The sequence below is a fragment of the Vipera ursinii genome, assembly GCF_947247035.1.
Source record: "Vipera ursinii genome assembly, chromosome: 2".
In the NCBI taxonomy this organism is placed as follows: domain Eukaryota; kingdom Metazoa; phylum Chordata; class Lepidosauria; order Squamata; family Viperidae; genus Vipera; species Vipera ursinii.
In genome coordinates this window covers 286,185,339-286,206,246 of record NC_139513.1, presented here as the reverse complement: position 1 = coordinate 286,206,246, position 20,908 = coordinate 286,185,339, and the positions used below count along the sequence as shown (strand labels likewise).

At 43.3% G+C, this 20,908-nt stretch overlaps 1 protein-coding gene across 1 annotated transcript in view; it reads right to left on the bottom strand.

Moving 5' to 3' along the window:
* LOXHD1 (lipoxygenase homology PLAT domains 1) overlaps window positions 1-20,908 on the bottom strand; it is a gene marked incomplete at its 3' end in the record, with an annotated part of 173,043 nt that overhangs the window by 27,439 nt on the left and 124,696 nt on the right. Inside the window, exons 30-32 of the mRNA XM_083351181.1 lie at window positions 19,886-20,095; window positions 15,547-15,652; window positions 11,049-11,257 (exon numbers count right to left, since the gene is read on the bottom strand). Of these exons, the coding sequence (XP_083207307.1) occupies window positions 11,049-11,257; window positions 15,547-15,652; window positions 19,886-20,095 (525 nt within the window). The remainder of the gene's footprint in view (window positions 1-11,048; window positions 11,258-15,546; window positions 15,653-19,885; window positions 20,096-20,908) is intronic.

The window sequence follows — 20,908 nt, the reverse complement described above, 5'->3', positions numbered from 1 at the left end:
ATATAGACATAGACATAGACATAGACATAGACATAGACATAGACATATAGACATAGACATAGACATATAGATATAGACATAGACATAGACATAGACATAGATATAGACATAGACATAGACATATAGATATAGACATAGACATAGACATAGACATAGACATAGACATAGACATAGACATATAGATATAGACATAGACATAGACATATATAGACATAGACATAGACATAGACATAGACATATAGATATAGACATAGACATTCACATAGACATACAGTTGCAAGAAAAAGTATGTGAACCCTTTGGGATTATGTGGTTTTTTGCATGAATTGGCCATAAAATGCGCTCTAAACGTCATGTAAGTCACAACAATAGAAAAACACAGTCTCCTTAAAATAATAGTACACAAACATTAGCTGTTGTCATGTTTTAATTGAAGATAAGATGGAAACATTCACAGTGCAGGATGGAAAAAGTATGTGAACCTTTGGACTTAATAACTGGTTGACCCTCCTTTGGCAGCAATAACCTCAAGCAAACGTTTCCTGTAGTTGCAGATCAGACCTGCACAACGATCTGGAGCAATTTTGGACCACTCCTCTGCACAAAACTGTTTCAGTGTAGCAATATTCTTGGGATGTCTGGTGTGAATCGCTCTCTTAAGGTCATGCCACAGCATTTCAATCGGGTTGAGGTCAGGACTCTGACTGGGCCACTCCAGAACGTGTATTCTGTTCTGTTGAAGCCATTGTTTTGTTAAATTACTTGTATGCTTTGGGTCATTGTCCTGTTGCATCACCCATCCTCTGCGGAGCTCCAGTGGTGGACAGATGGTCGTATGTTTTCCTGCAAAATGTCCTGATAAACTCTGGAATATATTTTCCCATCAATGACAACAATCCGTCCAGGCCCTGAGGCAGCAAAGCAGCCCCAAACCATGATGCTCCCTCCGTCATGTTTTACTTTGGGGATGAGGTTTTGATGTTGCTGTGCTGTGCCATTTTTTCTCCACACATAGTGTTGTGGGTTTTTCCCAGACAACTCAATTTTGGTTTCATCTGTCCATGTTTGAAGTTTGCAAAAGAGCACCTGGATGTTCCACAGCATTACTGGCAAAATATACTGTGGACAAATGAAACCAAAATTGAGTTGTCTGGGAAAAACACACAACACTATGTGTGGAGAAAAAATGGCACAGCACAGCAACATCAAAACCTCATCCCCAAAGTAAAACATGGTGGAGGGAGCATCATGGTTTGGGGCTGCTTTGCTGCCTCAGGGCCTGGACGGATTGTTGTCATTGATGGGAAAATATATTCCAGAGTTTATCAGGACATTTTGCAGGAAAACGTACGACCATCTGTCCGCCACTGGAGCTCCGCAGAGGATGGGTGATGCAACAGGACAATGACCCAAAGCATACAAGTAATTTAACAAAACAATGGCTTCAACAGAACAGAATACACGTTCTGGAGTGGCCCAGTCAGAGTCCCCGACCTCAACCCGATTGAAATGCTGTGGCATGACCTTAAGAGAGCGATTCACACCAGACATCCCAAGAATATTGCTACACTGAAACAGTTTTGTGCAGAGGAGTGGTCCAAAATTACTCCAGATCGTTGTGCAGGTCTGATCTGCAACTACAGGAAACGTTTGGTTGAGGTTATTGCTGCCAAAGGAGAGTCAACCAGTTATTAAGTCCAAAGGTTCACATACTTTTTCCATCCTGCACTGTGAATGTTTCCATCTTATCTTCAATTAAAACATGACAACAGCTAATGTTTGTGTACTATTATTTTAAGGAGACTGTGTTTTTCTATTGTTGTGACTTACATGACGTTTAGAGCGCATTTTATGGCCAATTCATGCAAAAAACCACATAATCCCAAAGGGTTCACATACTTTTTCTTGCAACTGTAGACATAGACATAGACATATAGATATAGACATAGACATAGACATAGACATATAGATATAGACATAGACATATAGACATAGACATAGACATAGACATATATAGATATAGATATAGATATAGATATAGATATAGATATAGATATAGATATAGATATAGATATAGATATAGATATAGACATAGACATAGACATATAGACATAGACATAGAGATATAGACATAGACATAGACATATAGATATAGATATAGACATAGACATAGACATAGACATATAGATATAGACATAGACATAGACATAGACATATAGATAAAGACATAGACATATAGATATAGACATAGATATAGATATAGACATAGACATAGACATAGATATAGATATAGACATAGACATAGACATAGACATAGACATAGACATATAGACATAGACATAGAGATATAGACATAGACATAGACATAGACATATAGATATAGATATAGACATAGACATAGACATATAGATATAGACATAGACATAGACATAAACATAGACATAGACATATAGATATAGATATAGATATAGACATAGACATAGACATAGACATAGACATATAGACATAGACATAGACATAGACATAGACATAGACATAGATATAGACATAGACATATAGACATAGACATAGAGATAGACATAGACATATAGATATAGACATAGACATAGACATATAGACATAGACATAGACATAGACATAGACATAGAGATAGACATATAGATATAGACATAGACATAGACATATAGATATAGACATAGACATAGACATAGATATAGACATAGACATAGACATATAGATATAGACATAGACATAGACATATAGATATAGACATAGACATAGACATAGACATATAGATATAGACATAGACATAGACATAGATATAGACATAGACATAGACATATAGATATAGACATAGACATAGACATAGACATAGACATAGACATAGATATAGATATAGACATAGACATAGACATAAACATAGACATAGAGATAGACATATAGATATAGACATAGACATAGACATAGATATAGATATAGACATAGACATAGACATAGACATATAGATATAGACATAGACATAGACATATATAGACATAGACATAGACATATAGATATAGACATAGACATTCACATAGACATAGACATAGACATATATAGACATAGACATAGACATATAGATATAGACATAGACATTCACATAGACATAGACATAGACATAGACATATAGATATAGACATAGACATAGACATAGACATATAGATATAGACATAGACATAGACATAGACATATAGATATAGACATAGACATAGACATATAGATATAGACATAGACATAGACATAGACATAGACATAGACATAGACATAGACATAGACATAGACATAGATATAGATATAGACATAGACATAGACATATAGATATAGACATAGACATAGACATATATAGACATAGACATAGACATAGACATATAGATATAGACATAGACATAGACATAGACATATAGATATAGACATAGACATATAGATATAGACATAGACATAGACATAGAGATATATAGATATATAGATATAGATATAGATATAGATACAGATACAGATATAGATATTGAGAGTTTTGTCCCCTTTCTTTGCCCAGGCTTTGTGAGTCTACCTTGAAATTTCTTGCTTTTTCCTAACCTGTTTTATCAGAGATGGGTAGATTGCAATGTTTAAAAAGAAAACACTTATTATTATCGTTGTTGTTGCTGCTGCTGCTTCTGGGTCTTGCTCTGAGCCACTAAATGACAGCAGCGTGGTTTCCTGCCGTTTTAAATTACCAAACACAGGAAAATTGTACTGTAAGCTAAAGCAAAAATAGAACTAATGCCTTTGAAGGATAAAAATTGGGGAAAGAAAATTCCACGTGCAAATGGAATACAGGCAGTCCTCAACGTACGACCTCAGCTGAGCCCAGAATTTCTGTTGCTAAGCAAGACATTTGTTAAGTGAATTTCGCCCCGTTTCGCGACCTTTCTCGCCATAGTGGTTAAGCGAATCCTTGCAGTTGTTAAGTCAGTCACGCGGTCGTTAAGTCAACCTGGCTTCCCCATGTCAGAAGGTCGCAAAAGGGGATCCCCCCCTGACACACACCCCCGGGAATACTGCAACCGTCATAAATACGAGTCAGTTGCCAAGCGTCTGAATTTGCATCGCACGACCACGGGGAGGCTGCAACGGTCCTAAGTGTGAAAAATAGTCACTTTTTTCGGGACCATTGTAACTTCCAACAGTCATTAAATGAATGGTTGCAAGTTGAAAACCGTGTAGTTCTGCAGCACAGTAAATGGTAATGTTGAAAGAAAAATCTTCATCAGGGTCCAGTCCGAGCTGGGAATAAACAAAATGGAGTCCCGCTTTAGAAAGAAGGCTGCAGTTTATTGAACAGGAGAGCCAGACAGGAAGATGGCTCTGGAAGAAAAGTGACCGCATGTAGTACAGAGTGGTGGGGTTTTATCCCTTCTTGGGCTTTTGTGTTTGGAGTTCTTCCTGTGGCATGAACTTTGACCTGAGCCTGAGTCTGCCTTTCTGGTATTCTGGTGGTGATGGGTTAATCCTATTATGTCCCAAAGGTCATATCTTGTTTCCCTGTGGCTGTGGCTGATGACCGTTGGATTTTTTTGATGTGAGAGATTGTTGATTCTAGAGATCTTTGTCTTTTTAATCCAGGCTTCCTGGCTCCAATCTTTCTGACAACAACAACAACAGCAACAATAATTCAAACATCCACATCTGCCTACCCCAGGTCCTTGGTAAACACTGGATAGGTAGACAAAAATGTCAAATCCAGTCTGAAGATCTGGCTGACTGTGCGATGATTAATAATAATAATAATAATAATAATAATAATAATAATAATAATAATAATAATAATAATAATAATAATAATAAGAAGAAGAAGAAGAAGAAGAAGAAGAAGAAGAAGAAGAAGAAGTTGGAAGGGACCTTGGAGGTCATCTAGTCCAACCCCCTACTCTGGCAGGAAACCCTATACCATTTCAGACAAATGGCTGTCCAATCTCTTCTTTAAAAACTTCCAGTGTTGGAGCATTCACAGCTTCTGGTGGCAAGCTGTTCCACTGGTTAATTGTTCCAACTGTCAGGAAATTCCTCCTTAGTTCCAGGTTGCTTCTCTCCTTGATTAGTTTCCATCCGTTGCTTCTTGTCCTGCCTTCAGGCACTTTGGAGAACAGCTTGACTCCCTCTTCTTTGGGGCAGCCCCCGAGATATTGGAAGACTGCTATCCTGTCCCCCTTAGTCCTTCTTTTCCCTAGAACTAGCCAAACCCAATCCCTGCAGCCGTTCTTATATGTTTTAGTCTCCAGTCCCCTAAGATTATCACATCTGCTTTTATGCAGAGCTGGTTTCTGTTTGGGACAGAGAGACTTGGGGATTCTGCCTTTAAGATCCTTTGGGGAAATATAATGTTCTGCCTTTTTAATATTGCCCAAAATATTTCTTTCTCTGGATCCTTCCCACAGTAAGTATCAAGATGAAGAGAAATGGTGCTAAGCTCAGCAGCCCGATTTTATTTTATTTTGTGCTATTTTTAGAAACGGTGAGATCTTAGCATGCCCCAGATTCTGGGAGTCGGCGTCCCGACCATCCTTCATTTTGACTAAATGACCCGAAAGAACAGGTTGGGGCTTACGTGGGTTGCAGGACTCTTGCAAGCTTTTACCCCAGATCTAAATATTTCCACCAAGCTGGATGAATGATATTTTTACCTGGAAGGCCCAAGCTTCACGCGCTGCATCCAGCAGGTCGCCATCATCCAGTTGGACTAATGTCCAACTTTGGGGCTGAATTGCTCGTTAGTCTGAAAGGGCTGGCATGTCAAAAAGTCCTGTCAACTAGAAGGAAGTGTGAACGTTCCCCCCACCCCCCACCCCCACCCCCGGCTTGGATTTTATAATGAAATAGATTTAGGTGTAAAGCAAAACCTGCTTGATTTGATTTGTTTTGCCAACCCCTGTTTAAGCTTGTCAGGCTGTGAAACGGCCAGCCGCCATTTGATTGAATGGGAGCAAAGTCTCTAGTCCTTCCTGGGTCTGAGGATTACGTAAGGCAGAGCTTGGCTCCTCTCCATCCAAGGTAAAGGTAAAGGTTCCCCCGCACACGCGTGCTAGTCGTTTCCGACTCTAGGGGCCGGTGCTCATCTCCGTTTCAAAGCCGAAGAGCCAGCGCTTGTCCGAGGACGTCTCCGTGGTCACGTGGCCGGCATGACTAGATGCCAAAGGCGCACAGAACGCTGTTACCTTCCCACCGTAGTGGTCCCTATTTTTCTACTTGCATTTTTACGTGCTTTTGAACTGCTAGGTTGGCAGAAGCTGGGACGACTAACAGGCGCTCACTCTGCTACGCGGCACTCGGGATTCGACCCGCCAAACTGCCGACCTTCTGATCGACAAGCTCAGCGTCCTAACACACTGAGCCACCACGTCCCTTTCTCCATCCAAAGATGCAACTAATTGGTAAAGGAAGGGAAATGGGTGGGTAAGGGTGAGTTTCGGTGTGCGGGCAGGGTCTGCTTCTTAAACTCCCTCGGAGGAGGGGCAGAGGGGGCAGGAGGAGGAGGGGAGGAGGGGGAGGGGGAGGGGCAGGGAAGGAGGAGGAGGAAGAGGAGAGGAAGAGGACCAGGGAAAGAGGAGAAGGGGGAGGGGGAGGAGGAAGAGAAGGAGGGTGGGGGGAGGGGGGAGGAAGAGAAAGGGGAAGGGGAGGGAGGGGAAGAAGGAGGAGAAGAGGGAAGAGGAGAAGGAAGAGGAGGAGTGGAAGAGGGGGAGGGGCAGGGGAGGAGGAGGAGGAGGGGAGTAGGGAGAGGGGGAGGGGCAGGGGCAGGGGCAGGGAAAGGGGGAAGGGGAAGGAGGAGAAGGAAAGATGGGGAGGGGCAGGAGCAGGGAAGGAGAAGGGGAGGAGGAAGAGGAAGGTTTGGAGAGCGGGGAGGAAGAGGAAGGGGAGGGAGGGGAAGGAGGAAGGGAAAGAGGGGGAGGAAGAGGAGAAGAGGAAGCGGGGTAGGGGAGGAGGGAGAGGGGAGGAGGGGAAGGGGCAGGGAAGGGGAGGAAGGGGGAGGAGGAGGAAGAGGAGGAAAGAGGGGGAGGGGCAGGGGCAGGGAAGGAGAAGGGGAGGAGGAAGAGGAAGGTTTGGAGAGGGGGGAGGAAGAGGAAGGGGAGGGAGTGGAAGAGGGGGAGGGGCAGGGGAGGAGGAAGAGGAGAAGAGGAAGCGGGGTAGGGGAGGAGGGAGAGGGGAGGAGGGGAAGGGGCAGGGAAGGGGAGGAAGGGGGAGGAGGAGGAAGAGGAGGAAAGAGGGGGAGGGGCAGGGGCAGGGGAGGACGAAGAGGAAGGGGAGGGAGGGGAAGGAGGAGTAGGTGTGGACAAGGCTAGGGGGAAAAAATGCAAAGCAGGCACTTACTGTATTTATTTCCACTTATTCCTCTAGCTTTTTTTTTTCTTTTTACCAGCTGCTTTGCCTTGAATCACCGCTCAGGTTATCCTTAGGATGCAACTTTAAAACCTGCCTGCCAAGCCGGCCACCATCGGACGGATTCTATCGAAAGCAGCCAGTCAACCCGCCCTGCGGTTCACAAAACGCAACACAAAGGTGTGCGTTGCAATCGACTAGAGTTGAAGCACGCAACTTTCTCCGGGTCCAGAGCGGCACCTTTGCGTTCCTGGGTGCCCGCTCTCCGCAGGGCGCGCCTGCTATAAAAATAGGGCGGAGCGGGAACCGGACTTGATTTGAATTCAACGATTAATCACTGCATTATATTAATAGAGGTGATTCCTTTATGTAAAATAGGATCATTTCATGGTAATTTCTTGATTGATTCGGGTGTGCGTGTGAGTGCGTGCGTGCGTGTGTGTGTGTCTCCGCTTATAGACCATAGCAACAAGCGATCTTGAGAAAAAAAAAGAATATTTTGAGCTTCAAGAGGAGGCCAAAAAGCACCGTCAACCATTTGTTACATAAATATTTCTGCCCTGTGATTTCTGATCAGTGCGCATGGCTTCTGAGCCGTGATTAACGGCCTGCTCCTGTAAAAGGTGTCTCGAGAGAAGCCGTGAAAACAATTTCCATGTTGTGCAAGACAATTATGCACGAAGCGTTTCTCGCTGTGGGCCATTTATGAAATTCCTTCTCTGATGGGATTTGTCAAAGGTTCCCGTTGGTTTTTGATTTTATTTCCAAAATTAAAGGAAAATGGAAAAAGAATGATGGAATTATGGAGTACACCCCTACAGTCAAATAATAATAATGATAATGATAATGATAATGATAATGATAATGATAATGATAATGATAATGATAATAATAATAATAATAATAATAATAATAATAATAATAATAACAACAAATAGAATAGAATAGAATAGAATAGAATAGAATAGAATAGAATAGAATAGAATAGAATAGAATAGAATAGAATAGAATAGAATAGAATAGAATAGAATAGAATAATAGAGTAGAATAGAATAGGAATAGAATAGGAGAACCAAGCAGGAGAATCTATACGTTTCAGACAGGTGAATGTCCAGTCTCTTCTTAAAAATCTCCAGTGATGAAGCACCCATTATTACCACATCATCATCATCATCACCACCATCATCATCATCATCATCATCATCATCATCATCATCATCATCATCATCATCATCATTATCATCATCCCAGGTCCTTGGTAAGGACTCAATAGGTAGACAAAAAATGCCAAATCCAGTCTGTACATCTGGCTGACAGTGCGATGATCAGTAATAATAATAAAGTTGGAAGGGACCTTGGAGGTCATCTAGTCCAACCCCCTGCTCAGGCAGGAAACCCTATACCATTTCAGACAAATAGTTGTTAGATCATTTAGGAGTCTTTGCAGAATACGGAATAACAGAGTTAGAAGGAACTTGCGGGTCTTCTAGTCTAACCCCTGTTTGATCAGGAGACCCTATACCAGGGGTCCCCAACCCCCAGGTTTTGGACCGGTACTAGGCTGTGGCCTGTTGGGGACCGGTCTGCAGAGTTGGAGGTGAGCGGCAGGCGAGTGAAACTCAGCCTATGTGGGATCTAGGTTGCGCCCTCTTACACACACACACACACACAGACACACACACCGGTCCGAGGCAAAATTATCTTCCATGAACCTGGTGCCTGGTGCCAAAAAGGTTGGGCTTTGCTGACCTACCCCTTTCTGAACAAATGGCTGTCCAGTTTCTTCTTAAAAACCTCCCAGGATTGGAGCACCCACAACTTCCGGAGGCAAACTGTTCCACAGATTAGCAATTGTGGGGTCGTCTGTGAATCTGAAGAGTGGCCCTCGTATCCCCTCATTTCAATCATTTATGAAGAGTCGAAGACTTCTGGGCCTAAGGCAGAACCTTGGGGTATCCCAGTGTAGGCTTCCCTCCCAGTGGATGTGGCTGTTCTGTACCAGCCTGCTACCGGCCCTGCAGAAAAGGCAGGGACAACCCCTTTACAACCGGCAAGAGGCTGGAATTACGCCTGCCAAATTTATAGCTACAAAAACAAACAAGACACGAACCAAGAAACAGGAGCTTTAAGAAACATGAACCATCCGAGCAGTTGCCTTCAGCAAACCAGCCCTCCCCACACATTCCCCTTATATAGAGTTCAGGGCATGGCTTCTCTCTGCCTCCTTCCGAGGAGCCCCATTGCCTTCCTCTGTTTACTCCTAATTGACTGCCTCCTGCGTCGGGCGTCCTTGAACAGGGCCAGCTGTGGGTCATCTTCATCCACGCTGTCAGGCTCACACAGCTGGGCCTCCGTGGTGACCAAGTGGGAGGGGCCTGGCTGAGGGCTATCATCAGCACGATCTTCAACCCCCTCAGCAAGGTCTTCAACAGCCCCCTCCTCCTCTGAGTCGTCCAACCCAACTGCCAAACCCACAGGCTGACCCTGAATCACAACAGTGGCTCCATTGATGACGGCACATTGCATCCGGTTGGTCAGCCAAGTTACAAGTCCCACCCCCGGTGATGCTGTCTATCACACCTTTTTCTATCTTACACAACCAATAGGCTGTGGTCTACGTTGTCCAATGCCTTACTGAAGTCCGGATGCCACGGCATATCGCTGATCCACTCATTTAGCCCCTTTGTCAAAGGGTGCAATGAGGATTTGTCTGGCACCATCTGTTTTCGACAAGCCCAGGTTGGATTCTCGTAATAGCTTTGCTTGTTTCTAGGTTGTAGGTAGATCTGTGGCTTGATTAGAGCGCCCTGGTGGCGCAGTGGTTAGAGTGCAGTATTGCAGACTGACTGCCCACTGCCGGCTGTTCGATTCTCACCGGCTCCAGGTTGACTCAGCCGTCCGTCCAACTGAGGTCAGCAAAATGAGGAGCCAGAGTGTTGGGGGCAAATATGCTGACTCTGTAAACCGCTTAGAGAGAGGGCTGTAAAGAACTGTGAAGCGGTAGATAAGTCTAAGGGCAATTGCTATTTTTTCCCCCAGAATCCAGAATCTTCTCTAAAAACCCAAACTCGCCAGATACCATCATGCCTCTTCTAATAAATACCACTGCAGCATTATCCAACCCACTGTGTTCCCTGCCGGACAATCAAGGAGAAACATCCTAACAGGGAGGACAATTAACCAGTGGAACAGCTTGCCACCAGAAATAGCGGGTGCTCCATTACTAGAGGTTTTGAAGAAGACATTGGACAGCCATTTGTCTGAGGTGGTTGCTTGAACAAGGGGTTGGACTAGAAGACCTTCAATGTCCCTTCCAGCTCTATTCTGATTGATAGATAGATAGATTGATTGATTGATTGAAAAGAATTGGAAAGAATTCAATAGAATAACAGAATAACGGGTAATGTGTTTGCAAGGAAATAATCTTGGTCACCCCAGAATGCAGGATACAGAATAATGGATTACTATTCTATTCTATTCTATTCTATAAAATACCCAGCTTGAACCAAAGGACTCCAATCTCTTCTGGGGAAAAAATCTCCAGGCATAGAGAACCCATAACTTCTGGAGACCTGCAATTTCTCTGCCTCTCTTTAGGCCAAGCTGAGCTCCAGGGATCTCTCTTTCAGACCTGGCTTGTCAGTCCCATGGCATACCTCAATTTTTCTGACCTCGCCAACATCGGCTCCCACAACAGAGAATTTCTCCACCGAAGACTCTGCAAATTGGGTCTTTCCCTCTGGGAGATCGAGCCACATGTGTCCCGTGGACTGTTCTTGAGGACCTCTCATGATGATGAAGACTCGGCTGCTGGTGCTCGAGTCGTACTCTTTCCCAGTAGTGAGGACGATGTGGTAAGGAATGACTAAAAACGAAGAAAAATCACATCAGGCAAACGAGATTGAGATGCAGCTTGCGAAGGCTCCCTTTTAATTCCTTCTCTCTAGCTCAGGGGTCCCCAATCCCCCGGGTCCATGTATCAGTACCGGGTCGCGGCATGCCGGCAACCGTTCCGCACAAACAAGCAAAGCCCCATCCGCGGGATGCAGGCAGCACACAAAACCACACACCCCCTGCGGTCCGCGGAAAAATCTCTCTCTCCACGGAAACGGTGGTCCCTGGTGCCCAAAAGGTTGGGGTCATCTCTGTTATAGCAGATGAACTGCAGTGCCTGGCTAGATCAGGTGTCTCTTCTGCAGAAGACACAAGGTTCAAACCAGGCCAGAGTAGTGCTACATCTGCCAGATTAGGGGTCCCCAACCCCTGGTTCATGGACTGGTATTGGGCTGCGGCACGCCAGCAACCGGTCCGCACAAACAAGCCAAGCCCCATCTGTGGGATGCAGGCACCACACACAACCACGTCCTACCTCCATTCCATGGGAAGAAACCTCTCTCCACGGAACCTGTTCCTGGTGCCCCAAAGGTTGGGGACCCCCGGTTTACAGTCTCCTGCTTGAGCAGTGGGTTGGACTAGAACAAGGGTCCCCAACCCCCAGTCTGTGGACCGTTACTGGGCTGCGGCATGCCAGCAACCGGTCCGCACAAACAAGGAAAGCCCCATCCGCGGGATGCAGGCAGTGCACAAAACCATGCGCCCTCCGGTCCGCGGAAAAACCTCTCTCCTGGGAACCGGTCCCCAGTGCCCCAAAATGTTGGGGGTCTCTGCTCTAGTTAGCGCAAGAGTAAAGATGTGAGTCCCCCCAAGGTTGTAGAGAAGATCCTCAACTCACAGACATTCCTTTAGTGACCATTGACCAGAGTGAGTTATGCCCGTATTTGCGCACTTAACCACCGTGGCAGCATCCCCAGGGTCATGTGATCCAAATTCGGACGCTTGGCAACTGGCTCATTATTTTGTGACGGTTGCAGTGCCCCCTTTTGTCACTTTCTGGCAAGCAAAGACAATGGGGAAGCCAGACTCGCTTAACAACAGAGTTACAGTACGTAGCAACTGCAAAACTCACTTAATGAGTGTCTGGCTTAGCAATGCAGATTTTGGCTTCAATGGTGGTCGTAAATTGAGGACTGTATGTATGAGATCTTTGGAGAATAGTCAAGCTCTTCTCCAAAGCCCCTGAAGGCAAGACAAGAAGCAACGGATGGAAACTAAGCAAAGAGAGAAGCAACCTGGAACTAAGGAGAAACTTCCTGACAGTTAGAACAATTAATCAGTGGAACAACCTGTCGCCAGAAGCTGTGGATGCTCCAATATTGGAAGTTTTTAAGAAGAGACTGGAGAGCCATTTGTCTGAAATGGTGTAGGGTTTCCTGCCTGAGCAGGGGGTTGGACTAGATGACCTCCAAGGTCCCTCCCAGCTTTATTATTATTATATGGCAGCTTCCTTCCATTCTGTGGTTAAAGCACAGATAAAAGCTATAGGATCGATCCTAATACGGGAAACAAATCAGAATGGCAGGAAACACACAGCTCTGCCCCCCCTATTGTTATCTGTAAGGCTTTCCACGTTTTGTTATTGTGTCCCAAAATATGCTTTTCCAAAAGGCAACTGGACTTTCTTGGGGTTTTTTTTTATTATTATTCTCTTGAAAACATTTCACTCCTCATCCAGGAAGCTTCTTCAATTCTTCGGAAACTTCTTGGATAAAAAGCGAAATGTTTTCAAGGGAAACAACAACAACAACAACAAGAAAAGCCAGTTGCCTTTGAGAGCAGGACACACGGTGACTTAGTAAGGTGACTTTTACCAACGCACTTGAAACGTCAGCCGATCAGGAAAGATGTTACATGTTGATGTAATCGTTATTTGGACAAACCGAAGAAAAATGTTTGCATCCAACCTCGTGTGTATCGGAAATATTAAGAATGATATTTGTTTAATCTTTGACAAAAGGAGGATGCTACTGGGAAGAAGAGAAGATCAAGAAAATATATCCTTAACTAATAGATTGATGATGGAATTATAGGAATTATTTTGGATTGTTATTAAATAGATGAACCCAGACAACACGCTGTTTACTAAGCACTAAAGATTGCTATTGTTAAAAATCAGTAATATATATATAAAGATTTGCCCCATGTTTGGGGCCTAGCAAGGTAATCTAAATAGTTAACATTTGAAACATATCTCCCCCTTGCAGAAAGCTAACAGAGCAAGAGAGATCCTGTGGCTCAACAGGTAAATAACACTGCCTAATATGCAATCAGACCAGGTTCGAATCTCAGAAGGGTATGACTGACTGATGAAGACTAAAGAGTCAGAAATGCATCTCAGTTCTCCTTTAATTCTTTGTTAGTAATTTACACAAATATATGAACTGTCCGGTGTGACTATAGCCTGTTCGATGGCCTTCAAGATAGGCTGAAAACAGGAAATAAAAAGATTTGCCCCATGTTTGGGGCCTAGCAAGGTAATCTAAATAGTTAACATTTGAAACATATATGTGCTCTGATTGGGTGGGGGATTAAGTGTGTTCTGATTGGGTGGGAGTGTGTTTTGAATGGTGGGTGTGTTCTGATTGGGTGGGGGTGTGTTTTGAGTGGATGGGCTGGTCTCAGCTGCCAGCCTTAGACCTACACAAATATGAGCTGTCACTGCTGTGACTACTGCCTGTGGATGGCCTTGACCGTTGGGACAACCATGACCTGGATGATTGAGAACCTCCATAGACATTTTGTCAACGCTGCTAACATTGGATGTTCTTGCTTTGACAACATATGGAGATGCAGCCATTTTCCTTTAAATGTTTTCCTCTTAGAATTAGAGTTAGAATTAGATGATACCGGGGGGGGGGGGAAGTGAGGAGGAGGAATGTGCATGGGAGATAGATAGACATAACAATATTGTAACTAGTGTGAGAACCAAGGTATTTTTTTTTAAATAAGAGATGATAAGAAATGGGTTGGAGAACTGGAAGGAAAGCCTGCATTTCAAACTAATTTCAAACTAATTGGGGAATGTGATTTATGATTGTTAATTGAAGGAGGGAATTGTGCTTTGATACTAGGTGCCCAGAGGAGGGGAATTCAGATTTCGGCTTTGTCTATGTACATGCCGATGCCATGCTACTCAAATAAAGATTCTTTAAGGTAAAAGATGGGGAAGAAATGGAGGTAGTGACAGATTTTATTTTCCTGGTCTCCAAGATCACTGCAGACAGGGATTGTAGCCAAGAAATTAAAAGATGCTTGCTCCTGGGGAGGAAAGCCATGGCAAATCTAGACAGCACACTAAAAAGCAGAGACATCACCCTGGCAACAAAAGTGTGTATAGTCAAGGCTGTGGTCTTCCTAGTTGCAATGTATGGCAGTGAAAGTTGGACCATAAGAAAGGCTGAGCACCAAAGAATTGAAGCCTTTGAACTATGGTGCTGGAGAAGACTCCTGCGAGTCCCTCGGACTGCAAGGCGATCAAACCGGTCAGTCCTAGAGGAGATCAACCCTGACTGCTCTTTAGAAGGCCAGATCCTGAAGCTGAAACTCAGATACTTTGGCCACCTAATGAGAAGGAAGGACTCACTGGAGAAGAGCCTCATGCTGGGAAAGATTGAGGGCAAGAGAAGAAGGGGACAACAGAGAATGAGGTGGCTGGATGGAGTCACTGAAGCAGGAGGCGTGAGCTTAAAGGGACTCCAGAAGATGGTAGAGGACAGGAAGGCCTGAAGGAACGTTGTCTGTGGGGTCGCGATGGGTCGGACACAACTTCACAACTAACAACAACAAGGTAAACAATGCCTTGAAGTTCTTTGAAGAGTTTCATCTGTTGGAGCCATGACACATTTTGTTATTGTGGCATTTACTGGGACCTTTGCCCTTCCCAATCCTGTTTGAAACAGTCCAGACCAGGGGTCTTCTAACTTGGCCCTTTTATGACTTGTGGACTTCAACTCCCAGAATTCCTCAGCCAGCATGCACGCGTGCATGCTGGCTGAGGAATTCTGGGAGTTGAAGTCCACAATTCATAAAAGGGCCAAGTTGGAAGACCCCTGGTCTAGACCAGTGTTTTTCAAACTTTGCAATTTTAAGACGTGTGGACTTCAGTTGTTAGAATTTCCCGGCCAGCATACCAAATTTGAAAAACACCAATCTAGACATAGATCCGTAACTTCAGTAAAAAACAGTGTTGGCTGAGTCGAGGTGTAAGCCTGGATTGGTCTTATACCCTGCTTGCTCCACACAATATTACTTTCTTACGTGACGCATCAAGTGCAGATCTCTTGGTCTTCTCGTCCTTTAGACCGGCGTTGTCGTCTCGGTTCAGGGATGTGTTCCCGATGCTCAAGGAGTCAGGGTCGTAATTCTAATAGGAGAGCACAAATAGATGAAAGAACACCAATGCTTGCATCTGTTTTCTTCTGCAGCCGGGAGATATTTCCCATCTCCAGAGAATATGATTGCTGAATTTATTTTTTGGGACTGGAAGGAAATTCTGGTTCAAAATCTCCTTCGGCCAGAGGCTGACAATAAGCAATTTTTCCCTTCCTCTCTGTATCTACTGAGCCTCTTTCACAGATTTTCCAGGATGATAAATGGATTAATTCTACAGCTGTGAAACTGAATGCTTGGGTGACAAAAGAGAGAATAGAAGAGTTGGAAGGGACCTTGGAGGCCATCCAGTCCAACCCCCTGCTCAGGCAGGAAACCCTATACCATTTCAGACAAATGGCTTGTCCAGTCTCTTTTTTAAAAACCTCCAGTGTTGGAGAAGGGAGGGAGGGATGGAGGAAGGAAGGAAGGAAGGAAGGAAGGAAGGAAGGAAGGAAGGAAGGAAGGAAGGAAGGAAGGAAGGAAAGAACAGAACAACAGAGTTGGAAGGGACCTTGGAGGTCATCTAGTCCAACCCCCTGCTCAGGCAGGAAACCATTTATACCATTTCAGACCAATGGCTGTCCAGTCTCTTCTTGAAAACTTCCAGTGTTGGAGCATTCACAGCTTCTGGAGGCAGGTGGTTCCACTGGTTAAGTGTTCTCACTGTCAGGAAGTTTCTCCTTAATTCCAGGTTGCTTCTCTCCTTGACGAGTTTCCATCCGTTGCTTCTTGTCCTGCCTTCGGGTGCTTTGGAGAATAGCTTGGCTCCCTATTGTTTGGGGCAGCCCCTGAGATACTGGAAGACTGCTATCATGTCACCCCTCGTCTGTCTCTTCGTTAAACTTGACATACCCAATTCCAGCAACTGTTCCTGATATGTTTTAGCCTCCTGTTCCCTGATCATCCTTGTTGCTCTTCTCTGCACTCTTTCCAGAGTCTCAACATCTTTTCTACAATGTGGTGACCCAAACTGGATGCAGGATTCCAAGTGTGGCCTCACCAAGGCCTTGTAAAGTGGTATTAACCCTTCACGTGATCTTGATTCTGTCCCTCTGTTAATGCAGCCTAGCACTGTGTTGGCCTTTTTGGCAGCTGCAGCCCACGGCTGGCTCCTATTTAAGGGATTGTCCACTAGGACTCCGAGATCCCTCTCACGGTTATAGGAATAGTTACAGCTATTCACAGTGTGCTTTTAAACAAAATACCATTTTGTGTCTGATTGCACCTACTATGGCAATAATTTGGTGACTCGGCAAGCTTTCTACATGGCAGCCATTTTGTTAAAATTCTCACAACATGAAGAGAAGAGAAGAGAAGAGAAGAGAAGAGAAGAGAAGAGAAGAGAAGAGAAGAGAAGAGAAGAGAAGAGAAGAGAAGAGAAGAGAAGATGGAATGGAACAGGAACAGGAGTAGAGTAGAGTAGAGTAGAGTAGAGTAGAGTAGAGTAGAGTAGAGTAGAGTAGAGTAGAATAGAATAAAAAATATAGAATAGAATGGAATAGAATGGAATAGAATAGAATAGAATAGAATAGAATAGAATAGAATAGAATAGAATAGAATAGAATAGAATAGAATAGAATAGAATAGAATAGAATAAATGTGGAATGGAATGGAATGGAATAGAATAACTTTATTGTCCCTTTGAATGTACACTAATCGGCACACATTAAAATGAAATCTCGTTGCATATAGCTCTCAAAGAGAGCTGAGGTGCCATCAGATCAGTTTTAGAGACAAAATACAGTAAAGATATGCGGTCCTCTTGGTAAAATACCGGAGTGGCCCATCACTGTCTTTTATCTTCTGATGTGAAAACATCCCTTTGCCATTAAAATGATCGTCATCCTTCAGCATTTGCCTCTCTCACTGCTCTCCTATACAGTTGCCTACCGCAATTCATACCTTCAGACGTTGGGTGATTGTGATTCTTCAGAAACACTCCCAAGGTTTTTCTTTTTATGCTTCCCACAGAGAATTTCCACCGTGGTGAGGTAGCATGGCAGAATATTTTCTTTTTTTTAATTTTAATTCCATTTATATCCCGCCCTTCTCCGAAGACTCAGGGCGGCTTACAAGCTTAGCAGTAGCCTTCATTCTATGTATATGCCTGCTTATTAGGGCTTTCACACACACACCCAAGTGGCATTATTACAAAGTCAGCTTATTGCCCCCAACAATCTGGGTCCTCATTTTACCTACCTGGGAAGGATAGAAGGCTGAGTCAACCTTGAGCCTGGTGGGACTCGAACCTACACTAATTGCAGGCAGCTGGTGTTACTTAAGGAGGCATTAGCACTGAATCCATGCTCTCTGTCCCTTCTGTTATTCTGTTAAAGCAAAGTCAGCTTTTTGCTTGAAAGTATGCCATTCTTTGCCTATTCACACACCCCCGCCGCCCCCACAGCACAGACACAAAAGGTTTAAAATAAATAAATAAGCAAATATCAAATTTGGCACATGCCGCAAGGTGCAATCTTGATATTGATAGGCTTGAAGTTGTTCTTCCCCTCCCCCAACACTTTCCCCCTCCCCCCCCAAAAAGTGAAAATGCTTTTAAGCGACATTCTTTTCTTTCCCTTTTCAACCTTAATTATATCCGAGAAGGTGACTTTGATATAAAAACTGGCTTTTCCAAAACAGAATGGCTTCTCCCTCCATCCCCGGAAACTCGAGTCTTTCATCAAAAGGACCGTTATGTCTTAGATTTCATTCTTCCCGGGACCCCAGTGCTGGACTGATAGGCAGAAGATAAAAAATGCAATTTTTCAGAGAGTCAAAAGTGCACTCTTCCCGAAATATCTCGCTTCCCCATATGTTTTATCTATCGCGAGCCTGCTTGCGCTCAGAAGCCCAGAATTTAGCTGCGGCTGTATTTTCAGCAAAGCACTTAGCTGCAGCCCTTGGAAAGATTTTTTTTTTAACAGATTAATCGAGATTAATTGCAAAAAATAAGATAAAATTCTCTGGCTCTGGGTTACAACAAAATAGTTCCAACTGGTTAATCAAAACCCCAAAAAAACTCATGATGATGATGATGATGATGATGATGATGATGGGACTTCCGAATACAGACAGATTATTATTATTATTATTATTATTATTATTATTATTATTATTATTATTATTATTATTATTAATTTTATTTGTATACCGCCCTTCTCCCGAAGGACTCAGGGTGGTGAACAGGGCAATACATATTAAAAAAACAAGATACAAAAATTAAAAACGATTAAACAAATGCCCATGAATAAGTTAAAAGACATTAAAATAGATTAAAAAGATCGCCATTTGGAACACAAGACGCCAGATATTACGGTTGTATAGAACCGAAGCGATTGATATCGCTGTACCAGGAGATGCCAGAGTCGAAGAAAAAGAACTGGGAAAAATTACGAAATAATTGCCATTGAAACTGCGCAATTATAGATGAAACACGTAACAGTGACACCCATTGTCATCGGGGCACTGGGAACGATGTCCAAAAACTTTGCAAAACACATCAAGAAATTGCAGCTTCCTGCAATGACTCCAGCAATGCTACAAAAAAACTGCGCTACTCGGAACATCTTACATTTTAAGGAGATACCTGGTTGATACCTAGGATGCTGGCAGCAACCCGTGTCAACCATCAGCGCCAGTCAGTTTGAACGTTCAGCTGACCGAGGTTCACGTTTAACAAATGAAAGATAATAAAAATAAAAATGGGAAGGGACCTTGGAGGTCATCTAGCCCAACCCCCTGCTCAGGCAGGAAACCCTGTACCACTTCAGACAAATGGCTGTCCAGTCTCTTCTGAAAAAATTCCAGTGTTTAAGAAAATAGCTCCAACTGGTTAATTAAGAAACGAGAAAAACTCAGGATTCTTACTTCTGCGAATCTCCTGAAGTTGTTAAAGTTTGAGGTTCAGCACTTCAGTTAGTGACCGTTCAAAGTTACAACAGCATTGGGAAAAGTGATCTAGGACCACGTTTCACACTTACGACCATTGCAACATCCCCCAGGGTCAGGTGGTCAGAATTTGGACGCTTGGAAACTGACTAATTCTAACCACACGCTTAAATTGATTGCCGTGGTTTGCCATAGTAGTATCTTGTGTGTATGGCGTCGCCACGAAGGCTCGCCACTCTTTTAATCTGCCTTTGACTCTCTGGGAAAAAAAATGGTGTTCTTCTTCTTTCCCTCTAAATTTTAGGAAGTTGGGGAGCCTTTTAATATCAAGACTCACTTTTTCCCAAAGGATTCGCTCAATGCTCAGATCCTCCTTTTTTCTCGACAGCCAACGTTCGCACTGGAAGAGGTAATGGCTGTCGGCGGCATCGTTCAGGATCTCGACTTTCTCCAAGAACCAGTCGGGCCTTGGCAGAGTGTTGTCGTGGCGGATGCGGATCTTATAGATGGTTCCCAGGTCCACAGCTTCAACGGTGAATATGTCTTCCTGTGGGAGATAGGAGATAAATCCTTGGTTGGTCTTTGAAAGAGCATTTCTCATGCCAGCAGAATAACAGAGTTGGAAGGGAGCCTGGAGGCCTTCTAGTCCAACCCTCTGCTCAAGCAGAAAACCCTAACTCTATACCTTTTCAGACACTGGGTTCTCCAATTAACGTATTCAATTCTATTTTCTATTCTATTTCTGTTCTGTTCTGTTCTGTTCTGTTTCTATTCTATTCCATTCTGTTCTGGTCCATTCCATATTTTCTATTCTATTCTATTCTATTCTATTCTATTCTATTCTATTCTATTCTATTCTATTCTATTCTATTCTATTCTATTCTATTCTATTCTATTCTATTCTATTCCATTCCATTCCATTCCATTCCATTCCATTCCATTTTTTCTATTCTATTCTATTCTATTCTATTCTATTCTATTCTATTCTATTCTATTCTATTCTATTCTATTCTATTCTATTCTATTCTATTCTATTTTGTTCACCGCCCTGAGTCCTTCGGGAGAAGGGCGGTATACAAATAAAATTATTATTATTATTATTATTATTATTATTATTATTATTATTATTATTATTATTATTATTATTATTATTATTATTATTCTATTCAAAATGTCCAGTGTTGGCCCTATTTTCTGGAAACTCTGGAATATATATTTGAAACGCATCTGAAGAATACAGGCAATCCTCGAGTTATGACCATAATTGAGCCCAAAATTTCTGTTGCTAAGCAAGACGGTTCTTGGGCCGTGAAAACCCTCTTAGCAGACTCTCCCTCCCTCGGGTGATTGTTAACCTGAA